The 12,089-nt window shown below is 36.3% G+C and overlaps 3 protein-coding genes across 8 annotated transcripts; 2 read left to right on the top strand and 1 right to left on the bottom strand.

Moving 5' to 3' along the window:
• Positions 1–296: 296 nt before the first annotated feature.
• LOC149610366 (very long chain fatty acid elongase 4-like) lies at positions 297–11,181 on the bottom strand. 4 transcript variants are annotated; one of them, XR_016376666.1, is made up of 8 exons: positions 11,040–11,181; positions 6,409–6,567; positions 5,891–6,078; positions 5,735–5,815; positions 4,904–5,075; positions 4,709–4,836; positions 3,055–4,590; positions 2,860–2,981 (listed from the first exon to the last, which is right to left on the bottom strand). XR_016376666.1 is itself a non-coding variant. In XM_089859218.1 (7 exons), the coding sequence occupies exons 2-7, from the start codon at positions 6,470–6,472 to the stop codon at positions 2,799–2,801; spliced, it is 816 nt and encodes a 271-aa protein (XP_089715344.1). In that variant the 5' UTR covers positions 6,473–6,567; positions 11,040–11,181; the 3' UTR covers positions 297–2,798. The 4 variants fall into 4 exon arrangements, 2 of the variants coding, with proteins under 2 accessions (XP_089715344.1, XP_089715345.1); XR_016376667.1 differs by having other exon boundaries at positions 4,362–4,590; XM_089859218.1 differs by lacking the exon at positions 3,055–4,590 and having other exon boundaries at positions 297–2,981.
• Positions 7,965–9,957, top strand: LOC149610367 (uncharacterized). The gene is made up of 5 exons (XM_089859223.1): positions 7,965–8,794; positions 8,862–8,919; positions 8,982–9,178; positions 9,250–9,405; positions 9,617–9,957. The coding sequence occupies exons 1-5, from the start codon at positions 8,669–8,671 to the stop codon at positions 9,839–9,841; spliced, it is 762 nt and encodes a 253-aa protein (XP_089715349.1). The 5' UTR covers positions 7,965–8,668; the 3' UTR covers positions 9,842–9,957.
• LOC149610365 (uncharacterized) lies at positions 10,157–12,074 on the top strand. 3 transcript variants are annotated; one of them, XM_089859221.1, is made up of 8 exons: positions 10,160–10,304; positions 10,456–10,507; positions 10,582–10,758; positions 10,913–10,970; positions 11,056–11,243; positions 11,301–11,459; positions 11,661–11,744; positions 11,808–12,074. In XM_089859221.1, exons 3-8 carry the CDS (start codon positions 10,627–10,629, stop codon positions 11,946–11,948), a joined length of 762 nt encoding a protein of 253 aa, XP_089715347.1. In that variant the 5' UTR covers positions 10,160–10,304; positions 10,456–10,507; positions 10,582–10,626; the 3' UTR covers positions 11,949–12,074. The 3 variants fall into 3 exon arrangements, with proteins under 3 accessions (XP_089715348.1, XP_089715347.1, XP_089715346.1); XM_089859222.1 differs by lacking the exon at positions 10,456–10,507 and having other exon boundaries at positions 10,157–10,304; XM_089859220.1 differs by lacking the exon at positions 10,160–10,304 and having other exon boundaries at positions 10,353–10,507.
• Positions 12,075–12,089: the final 15 nt, after the last annotated feature.

Below are 12,089 nucleotides of genomic sequence, written 5' to 3'. Positions count from 1 at the left end.
TACTGTTAATTTTGGGTTCCTTTGAATTTTCTTCAAAAGTCGTGCTTATACATGTAAATGGAATTCTTTGAACGGGCTTTTATAGCGCGAGCAGCTTGCGTCGTGTTGCGCGAGATCGAGAGGGCTATGCTCAGCTCTAAAATTGCACACAGCTGGCCCCGCTATGAAACTTGTTCTCTGATTGGTTAATGGAAGGCCGGTACATTCAAATGACTAGCATTTAATCAGCGCATTTAGGCCTAAATTCCAGGTTTTTCGAAGTCCGATCAAAATATTATAGCCATTAAACAGTCAAATTTTTCAATAATTGTTTTTTATTCAAAAGTCTTGAGAATTTTACCATGAATACAAGTGCGTTGGACTGCGTTTTGTGTTAAAATTTGGCATTTAACCTTGACTATTCTAATTATAAATGACCACAAACCAACTCCCCCATAGTTTTATCTCCTAAAGGTTAGGCTTAGCTAGGTCAGGTTTGGTATAATGGGGGTCAGTTTGGGGTCACGTGCCTTATGCAATAAATTGTATCAGAGGAAATAATTATAAAACTGATTATATTAAAATATAAATAGGTGTAAATAAAAGCTATTTAAAATTTGTCTCATATTTGAAGTTATTTCTAAAGTATAAGGACTAGAAATTGATTTATATACTTTTTTAAATAAACTTAAAGGGACTGTAAAGAAGGCATCGGCGGGTGGGTAAAAATTATTTGAAATACGTCAGAGGCACGTGACCGAGGAGAGGAGTGGTTCAAAGGAGCTTAGTTCGTTTCATTTCGAAAACTACCACTTCGGGTAATTGTCGCTACAATCTCGCGAAAAACAAGGACTAGATGTTAATTAGTTCCACTCTACGAGGAGTCTTTGTATCTTGGAATCACGTGATGTCTGTGACGTATTTCAAATAATTTTTACCCACCCGCTGATGCCTACTTTGCAGTCCCTTTAAGTTACATTAGATTTTGGTGAAGGACCTGTGAAATAACCTATTGTCTAATCTAACGATAAAGCGTTTCCGAAATTCGAATTATTAAATATATCACAATACTGCGTTGAATTTATCACAGTACATTTCTTTTCAAAGATGGAATTAGAATTATCATAAGTTCACAAGATATGTTCCATAAGTTTATCACTGGTTATTGAGAGCTTGTCATGAAGTGACGTAGGTCATAGATTCTGGTTAAGCGACGCCTGGTGAGGCGCTGTCAAAGACTTAGTAGGAAGATGGACTGCTAAAACCGTGTGTGGTCAGTTCTCCAGTGGTGTGCGAGTCTCGTTTTTTCAGTTTCGAGCCGAGTCCGAGTATTAAAAAAATTTCTTATCGAGTATCGAGCCGAGTATTAAAAAGTCTTTCGAGTATCGAGTATTTAGATTAGGTCAAATTTTAGTTTCGAGTATTTATCGAGTCCCAAATATTTACTTGTCGAGTATTTATCGAGTAAATTTCTTAACTTTCTAGAAAATAACACTTACGTTCGAACATTAATTACGTAACATTTAGCAAGTTTGAAATATTGTTAATTTGTTAGTGAACAATTAAACTTTAAACGGGTTATTTTAAAAACAAATGCTCACTTTTCAAAAGGAAATTCACTTTATAGAGCTATCTCAGTTGTAACGTCAGTGCCTTGGTTAAACGTCACAGGCTTAGGTGTGGCAGTGGTCGGCCATGTTTGGTACCGCTTTGCTTCTATGGGCAAATAGCGTGGCTGACGTCAAACTAAGACTTCTGAGATAGCTCTATTCATCATCAAGGAATATTTTTAGCGAACATCGTCTGTTAAAGTTATAAGCCTTGGATTCGAGTATTTATCGAGTATTTAAAGGGCTCCTTCGGACCCTTAGACACATGGCCCCGTGGATTTCCATCCCCTCTTCATAGACGATCTTCCTCAACACTTTGCCCCACCGATTTCCGACCCCTAAGTAGTTCCCTCCTTGTTAATATCCCCCTTCTTTCACTCCCTCCCTCTGGTTAGGTTGGGGGGCTCGGAAATCCCCGGGGCCATGTGTCTAAGGGTCCGAAGGAGCCCTTTAATATCCCCCTTCTTTCACTCCCTCCCTCTGGTTAGGTTGGGGGGCTCGGAAATCCCCGGGGCCATGTGTCTAAGGGTCCGAAGGAGCCCTTTAATATCCCCCTTCTTTCACTCCCTCCCTCTGGTTAGGTAGGGGGGCTCGGAAATCCCCGGGGCCATGTGTCTAAGGGTCTGAAGGAGCCCTTTAATATACCCCTTCTTTCACTCCCTCCCTCTGGTTAGGTAGGGGGGCTCGGAAATCCCCGGGGCCATGTGTCTAAGGGTCCGAAGGAGCCCTTTAAGAAGCTGAAAAGCTACTCGAAACTTTCTCGAGTATTTCAATATATTGTTATCGAGTATCGAGTCGAGTACTCGGCTCGATACTCGAGTCGAGTACTCGGCTCGATACTCGAATCGAGTACTCGCACACCACTGCAGTTCTCGCTTCTGTCGTTCTCCAACTAGCTCTCAATAAGACTCTACCATAAGAGGTAAAGGAAGTGTAATACTTATGGAAATTATATTATAAACTTATGGAATTTATTAGAGTATTATCATTATTACACCTTTTAAGGGTAGAAAAATTTTTGCTTCAGTTTCTTTTATATAAAAGTGATGGAATTATTCTAACGACTCGAATTGTAGCGCGGACAAAAAAATTGTTTCAAAATGACGATGGAAATTATAATAAGAAAATGTTTTTGTTTTTTTTTTCATTACCGGTATTTTTGTTAACTGTTGGAAAAGGACTTCGGTTTTTTTGGGTAATGTTTTTTAATTAATAGCCTTTCTTTTTCTTCGCGTCCGATTGCTTCTTGAGGTAAGCCTGAATGTAGAAGTTCATGAAAAGAGCCGCCATAATTGCCGTATAAACTAACTGCCATATAAATATTGGTTGTGGATATCCGCAGTCTAATATCATTCCTATGCCAACGTGGCTGATAATGAGGATGAATTGAATCTACGCGGTCAAAAACAAACAAGATTTACATTTCAGAATTTATATCTCATTGCGAGTGAGAAAAAATTGACACCACAGATGGTGTGAAGAGAGAAAAGAATTCAGATGGTGCATAGAGGCAATGGTGTGAAGTGCTAATAAAAATATACAGATCCAACCAAAACGATCTACAAATGGGTCAAACTGCCAACAAACAAATGTTCTACATATGGTGCAAAGACAATAGACACTCTGCAGATGGTATAAAACGCGAATAAAAATGTTAACGTCCACAAAATATATCTGAAGATGGTGCGAAGTGCGAATAAAAATGCTAACGTCAAACAAAATATATCTGAAGATGGTGCAAAGCGTGAATAAAAATGTTAACGTCCAACCAAGAAGTTATATCAGTATCTCAGAGAGAAGGTATAAGATGCCTTTGTATTCGCGCACCATAGTCCCAGTCCCAATTTCAAAATACAAGGGGGGACGTAAAAGGAGGCCGGGCTTTTTCGCCTCTCCTCAGTCGGAAAATACGTAATTTTCGTCATTCGCGTCGCGCTGACGTGCGTTTTCAAGAACCAATGAGATGCTGGTTCAAGGTTGTAATTTAGAGGCGAGGATTAACTCCGGACCTACGTTTGGACTGGAGATAAAGCTAGCAATCTGGACAATTTATATTTTCTCCCAAATAATAAACTAGATATCACTTCTAGGATAAGTTTGTTATTGAATCCGATAGACCCTTCTCAAAGCCAATGAGATGCTGGCTGGTTGTAATTTAGAGGCGGCGGGGATTAACTCCGGACATATGTTTGGACTGGAGTTAAAGCTGAAAATGTGTCGAATTATACCTTCTCCCTAGCAAACTAGATATCACTTCTTGATATAATGGTGTGAAGTGCTAATAAAAATATACAGATCCAACCCAAAACGATCTACAAATGGGTCAAACTGCCAATAAACAAATGTTCTATAGATGGTACAAAGACAATAGACACTCTGCAGATGGTGTAAAGCGCGAATAAAATGTTGAAGTGCGACAAAATATATCTGAAGATGGTGCGAAGCACGAATAAAAATGTTAACGTCCAACAAAATATATCTGAAGATGGTGCGAAGCGCGAATAAAAATGTTGAAGTGCAACCAAATATGTCTGAAGATGGTGCAAAGCGCGAATAAAAATGTTAACGTCCAACCAAATATATCTGAAGATGGTGCGAAGTGCGAATAAAAATGTTGAAGTGTAACAAAATATATCTGAAGATGGTGCAAACCAAAAACATCCAACAAGTACTCTACTGACGGGGCAAAGTGGCAAATAAAAATGTACAGATCCAACAAAAAATCGACAAACGAAGGAAACAGCCAAACAATATTCTAAAGATGCTGCAAACCGTCAATAAATACACTACAAATGGAGTCATCAGAAACTCTTCGGATAGTGCAAAGAGAAAAACAATCTAGATGGTGCAAAACTGCAAACACCAAACATGGGCGCTACAGATGGTGCAAACTGCAAACACCAAACATAGGCGCTACAGACGTTGCAAACATCAAACATAGGCGCTATAGATGGTGCAAACTGCAATGAGCAAACAAATGAGCTACAGATGGTGCAAAACTCTACAGAAAGATAACAGTGTAAAAGTGCATTAACCATAGCTATAAACAAAAACTAAAGGGGAACAAATGAGACAAAATCGCATCAAATATCAGTGAAGAAAATGTAAACAAATCTTACAAGTTGAAGTTGAGTCAAATGTCTTTTCCACCACAAATATTTTTGAGCTTTTGGTCCCAGAGCGGAGAGTCCGTAATAAGTATACATAATAACGTGCACAAAACTATTGGCAGCTCCGATTAGGAAACCTTTAATAAAATTGCAAGATTAATAATAATACCAGATATATTACTTCCACATTCCTCTTCAACTCACTATGACCACCAGGAACATATTTGCAACCAACCCAACAATTAACGACAATCGTCCAATGATGATATACGTGGAGGAAAGTTACTTGCGAATCTTTCTTTCTCATAATAAAAAACACTGTATCTAATAGCTCGATTAGTTTAGACATAAAGCCTAACCACACAACTCGAGCCATCTGTAATCAAGTTTAAATTCAAATCAGTAAAAAATCGTATCAATGAGTTTAAGAAATAGACCTAAAAATAAAATAAACAAGCTGGCCATATATATACGCCCGTTAAGGGGCAGATTAAAAATGAAGTAAGCGCCATCTAGTGAACAGAAATACAAACTCAAAGGTGACATTTTTTCATTGGCTGAAAACATTCTGACACTAAAATGCTGCCTCTGCGCATTTCTAAGCGAACCAATAAGATCACCCCTCATTCGTGAAAGCCCGGTTTAGAAACTCGTAATGCCGTTGTAAATTTTGAATGAATTTATTTTTAGGTGTATTGACCGAAGAAGGTTATTTCTTAAACTCTCCATTATAAATTCTACCATAAGTTTATAAGATATGTTCCATCCATAAGTATGACACTACCTATACTTCATAATGCTAGAGCCTTACAACTCGAGCTAGTTCGAGGACGACAAGCGAGAATTGAAGTCCTACACTCAGTTATATTTGCAGTCCATCTTCCTATTTAGTCTGTCCTAAGCCTTTGACAGCGCCTCACTAGTCGTCGCTTTACCAAAATCTATGACCTACGTCACTTCATGACAAGCTCCAGTTTGTAACCAGTCACAAACTTATGGAACATATCTTATAAAGTTATGATTATACAAACATACCCTTAAACCTAATGGACTATTTGTATGATCAACTGGCTGACAAAGTAAATTATACTTTGCTTGAACGACGACTATAACAAGCTGAAAAAAAAATTCAAACCAAGTTGCATGGTCAATCGAAAGATTAAATTTAAATTCTTTAAGTAATTAACGCACTTCTTTAAATAGATAAGCACATCCTATAACTAGAAAAAAATTATAGACGACTAGAACACTTCGACATTCTAACGGCGCGCGATTTCGCATAATTTTTGGTCCCAAATAGACAACGAGCAAATAAAAACACAATATTCCGAGTGTAGGAAAGGGTGTGTTCATTAGCGGCCAGTCTTTCACCCTGGGATCTTTTAATAATTACAATAAAAACAGTTAATTACGCTGCTAGACCATAAGTTTATAAGATATGTTCCATAAGTATGTCACCACCCATACTTCGTAATGTTAGAGGCTTAATGAGAGCTAGTCCAAGAACGACGTGAGAATTGACTACACTCAGTCCATCCTCCTCTTTAGTCTGTACTAAGCCTTTGACAAGGCCTCACTACGCGTCGCTTTACAAGAATCTATGACGTTTCACCTACGTCACTTCATGACAAGCTCTCATTAACGAGTGACACACTTATGGAACATATCTTATAAACTTATGGCTAGACTAATTAATTTAGTAAATTTACCTCCAAGGGACATTAGGTAATGATACATCCCTATAACATCAATGGAACTCTCAGTTCTATTCATTTTTCTGCGAAGAATTTGTACTTGAAATTGTTTTACTAGGTATAAAGTATAAACACTCCCAGGAATTGGAAAACGGTTAGTGTTTGGTATGAATTCTAGAAAAAGAAATCAAACACTATATTTAGCGCAAATTCTCTTATATAATAAATAGAACACTGCAATTTTATATAATGACTAAAGATAGATAAGATTTGATTTTGCAAAAAAAGAAAAGATTGTTAAAAAAATCTTCAGATAAAAAACTGCAAAAACCTTCAAGAATCAAGATATAAATTAAACTTTACTCAGGTACCGTTGACTTTGGTTTCAATCCAAAAATGATATTATTGATCGAATTTTTTATATATAAAAAATAGAGGCTGACAAATCAAATTGCATTACCACACCTATTTCACTCTACTACTAAATTAAGAATTAATTAACGATTAATTAGGGGTATTTATTTGAAAATGATTTTGATTACGCAAATATAATACTAAAATAAAATTTTACAGAAGGAATAGGAGCGACCTGGACGTACCTCACTTAGAGAAGGAAATCAATGAGCATTTGAAGAAAGAAAGAATCAACTAGGTTATATTTTAATAATATCATCGCAGAGGGTCGTGGTCTAGGAACATTTAAACATATTATAGAAATGCGACGGCAACGCGGTTGGTTATTCTAGTATCACAATGGGTATATTATTTCATTATTATTTTACGGAGCATTTACCCTTAACACCCCCCATAGTTTAGCTTCCAGGGCAGGCCCTATCGGCTTTAATTTTTGGAAGGAATGTATATAATAAAATAGGACCCCCGGAAACAGACAGCGCATGCACCAATTCACCGTGAAATGTACCCCCCCCCCAACTTTAATCCAAGAAGGATTAATAAACTGAGCGATTAATCAATAAATTTAAAAGCATTTCGCTCAGAAAAGTGTGCAGAAATTTGACACAATAGTTGTTCAAAATAAAACGTAATGGAGCATAACATGTCGATAACAAAAGTATATAGATAAAATCAATTTATGTCTATAGAGTGCTGTCAGAAGCGCCGGTGTGACGTCACCCATGCTATTTTCCCATAAAGAAAAAAACGGTAACTGTCATGGCCGCCCATTGCTAAAGGCAGACTCGTGACCTTGGATCTGACGTCACAACAGACAGCACTCTATATACCTCAAAGTTCTAGCCAAACCAATTTACCTTATATAGGGACCTTACTCTTAAGTAGTAGGCACACACTAAGAAAGATTTTTTTAAATCCGCCACCATCTTGAAAAATGGCGGCCAGAAATTTAAAATAACCTTCTTTATGGAATAATGTACGCGCGTTTCAACAGATTTATTTAATATTTAGTACATTGTTTCACCATAGCCTATAGAGAGGCCTCGTGGCTTTTGGGCTTAGATATTAGATGATGTTAATCAAGCGCCCCAAAAAAATTGCACCTCCGGTATTAAATTCTCCTTGACTTTTGTGACAGCTCGCCGACGTCTCTTCTCTCCCCATACACACACCCAATACAATTTGCTCTTGGGCTTCCCTGAATGAATTTCATCTTCACCGCGAACAAAGAAGCGCTTTTTTTAAAAAATAGGGAAACCCTGCCGATTTTAAAAAAGCGGGATTCCCAATTATCCTTATAAATGCACCCCGTCAATATTCTAAAAAAGCGTCAAACCGAATAAATATATTTTTATCAATTCAATAAAGAAGTTTACAAAATTTCATTTTGAAAATAAATAAAACCAAAACCATACAAAAGATGAATAGCAACGTGACCATTTTATGGTCATTGTCAAGAGTGTTTCCTATGTTATTAACCCTAAAGAATGGACTAAAATAGGGCCTATTTATAGCATTATAGTTCCTGTTTTCGCGATATACTGAGTCTGACAGACATCTTTCTCGAATGTATAAGGCTTGTTAAAACAGAATTACACCCCTACAAATATTTAAACTTTTACCGTGATAATTGTTTATCTAAATCTTTAACCTTGTTAAGGCTATTTTTAATACTATTTTCTTGATTAATATTTGCATTAATTTTCGGCATAAGTTATAAAATAATCCGCTAGCGACTGATGCTTACATAATCAATAATCTAGTCTAGTGTTATATAAAGCGTCGTCTAGCCTCATTGCGTAACATCCAAAGCGACTCAGTCTTAAATCGTTACTGTTAGGTCACAATAAATCAGAACAAAATGAAAAATATTATTATTACCGGTGCTAATCGCGGTATTGGTTTAGAATTTGTTAAAAAATTAACTAGTGGTTCATTCCCAACGAAAAATATTTTTGCTGCTTGCCGAAAACCTCAAGAAGCCAAGGTTTAATTGGAAAAGTTTTAATTATCTTGCGATATTTCCAATTAAAATACGGTAAATTTTGTTTTAGGAACTTCAAGATATTAAATCTAAATCCCAAAATGTCAACGTCCATATTTTACAATTGGGTAAGATAAAGATTTACTTTAAAATTGGTCTAATTAAATCAACTAATTCAAGGGAAAATTAGATATCACAGACAACTCCCAAATTGCTTCCGCTACGAAACAAGTCGAAAGCGTTGTTGGATCCGAAGGTTTAAACGTCTTAATCAACAATGCTGGTTATTTCAATAGAACAAAAGCTTCAGCAATACCCACAATCGATCCAGAAGAGACAGCTAAACATTTCGCTACTAATACTACGGGACCTATTCTCATGACACAGGTAAATATGCAGGTACTAAATTTGGAATTCAGATCATCTTAAAATTAAAAACCTTGACTGTTTTCAAATAGGCTTTTCTACCACTACTAAAAACAGCTGCCAGTAGTGTTGAAGGAGGCATGAGTTGCCAAAAAGCGGCAGTTATCAATATTTCAAGTTCTATTGGATCAATTCAACAAATTACAGGAAAAATGATGTTCCCCATGTTACCTTACAGAGCCAGCAAAGTGCGTGATATTTTTACTATAGATAGTTTTCACACATGGAGGATTCATACCATTTACACCAGGAAGCCGGGCTATCTGAAGGACAAAAACCCGTCTGCCTTTGTCCTCCAGATAGCCCGGCGTCCTGGTGTAAATGGTATGAATCCTCCATGTGTGAAAACTATCTATTCTCTAAAATATCATAAATAATAGAAGCTTTTGTTTCATTTAGACTGCCCTTAACTCAGCAATGAGAACCATCTCTCAGGAAATTAAGGAACAAGGGATATTAGTGGTTCTTTTCTGTCCAGGTTGGGTCAAAACTGATATGGGTGGACCTCAAGCCATGATCACAACTGACAAGAGTATTTCCGATATGTTAAAAACAATGGCTAAATTAAACGAAAGCCATACTGGGGCATTTATTACCAAAGATGGAAAGCCAGTGCCATGGTAAAAACCAAGCCAAGTTTAATGAAAACATCTAAAAATACTATTTAGACGAAAACTTCGAAAAGCCAACTAGCCATGGCATTAAAAAATTTATTGAATAAAAGAATAATTTAAATTGTGTGAATCATGCTTTTTTTGAATGAAGTAAGCTATTATTAAAGGGTAAGGGATGTGTTGGGATAATAATAGTTGTAAAATTTTTGGGTTCGTCAAAATATATATGTGTGAGACCTATCCTTTATTAAAGTGTTTATTTTGCCCTATCTAATCATAAGCTCAAGCGCATTCTGCTTCAGTGATAGAGGGAGACTTAAAAGTTCTTCATTGTTATAATACTAAATACAAGTATTTATACCCTGAGGCGGAAGATTTTAAGTCTTGCTTGATTACTTTCTGATATTTCTAAATCACAATTGCATTTCACCCAAGGACACAAGCAGTTCCGTTTTTAAATAAAGAGGATATAGGTAAATTCAGTACTCAAAAGGGGTGTCAAGAGTTCCTAACCTTGAATGTTTTGACAGTGATATGAGGCCCTCTATTATTTATTCTAACACTAGCAATACACTACTGGTTATAGTTGACCTTGGGATTTTTTATATTATTTTTTTCTAACAGATTCACTTGAATCACCATCGCGTCACTTCTTAACTTGATAAGGAAGTAAAAGGTTGTGAATTTTTGGCTCCTAAAGTGAAAAACATCTTTTGGGATAGTCTTTGAATTAGAATTTTATTTTTCTAGTTACTAGTTTATTTGTTGAGAAGCAATTAAGTTCAGGATTTTACTATGTTTATTGAAAGCGTTTTGATTACTGGTAGTAACCGTGGGATTGGTTTGGAAATGGTTAAGCAATTTCTTAATTCATCTACACCACCAAAAATACTATTTGCCGCTTGCCGAGACCCAACAAAAGCCCAGGTTGGTATCAATTGTTATAAATATTTAGGTTAAATTTTGCCTGGGGTTAATTTGATATAGTCAAGCAAGTAAATGATGGATATAACTGCAACTGTCATAGTCTATAATGACATTAGGTACTTCAGAACTAATTATTTTAATGTTAATTTTGAAGGATCTTCAACAACTAAAGGCCCAGGCTACTAAGACATCCGTTCATTTAATTAAATTGGGTACGAGATTTATTCTAAAAATTTCCCCGCTATCTAGGTGTCATTTCAAAATGATTAAAATATAATTACCAAAACGATTTTCCAGACGTTACAAGCGAAGATGATATCAAATCCACCGCGACTACGGTATCTGACATTTTGGGAGACCAAGGCTTAACTTTGTTGATCAATAATGCCGGCATCATGGGTATCACTCCATTCCCCGGCACTTCCGCGAAAGAGTACATGGAACACTTTCAAATTAACACAATCGCGCCGATCTTGATGTCCGACGTGAGTTAATTAATCACTAATAATCGCGATATATCGACTGAGCATTGTCATTTACAGCACCTCCTTCCGTTATTGAAAAAATCGGCTTCCAAAAGCCCAGAGAAAGGACTGAGTGCAGAAAGAGCTGCTATTGTGAATATAACGGGGCTAATTGCCGCTTTCCATGCCGTCGATTATAATATTGGTAGAGAAATTGAGGCGTACAGAGTTTCAAAAGTAATTAAATATTTAAATTACAAGTAATTAACGAAGCATATCGGATCGCAGTGTCACTTTCTGACTTTGCTTTGCATCTTATTATCACGTGAATGAAATTAACCAATGAGGTGTCATTAAATTCCCGCCAATCCTTCTGCGCAACTGCGGTTTTAACCGCGGGAAATTTAATGCTCATGTTTTGGTGTTTCTTTTTATTAGACCGCTTTGAACAATGCTACTGCTATTATGCAACGTAATTTGAAAGATTCTGGAATTTTAGTTGTGGCAATTCATCCTGGATGGGTAATTAAAGTAACTTTAATGTATAAAAATGTTTATTAAATGGAGATATTTATAATTTTGTAGGTCGAAACTGATATGGGAGGTAAAGGAGCAGATCTCACCGCTACCGAGTCTATCACTCACGTCATTAATACAATTAAAACCATGAATGAAACTCACGGTGGAAAAATGTTAAATTACGATGGAAAAATCTTGGATTGGTGAATTATTCAAGAGTCACGCACTAGAGCACTACTTAAAAATTAGCTACCTCACTGTTAAATTTAAAATTATATATTTTGTACGAATTAAAAGTAGTTTCTTAGATAAAAATAAAGAAAATTGGCTTAATTTGAACTCTTTTCT

This window comes from Phalangium opilio, unplaced genomic scaffold, assembly GCF_054372755.1.
Source record: "Phalangium opilio isolate 3A_F unplaced genomic scaffold, DU_Popi_V2 ptg000329l_1, whole genome shotgun sequence".
Lineage (NCBI taxonomy): Eukaryota > Metazoa > Arthropoda > Arachnida > Opiliones > Phalangiidae > Phalangium > Phalangium opilio.
The sequence above is the reverse complement of the archived record's forward strand: the minus strand, read 5'-3'. Positions and strand labels throughout refer to the sequence as shown.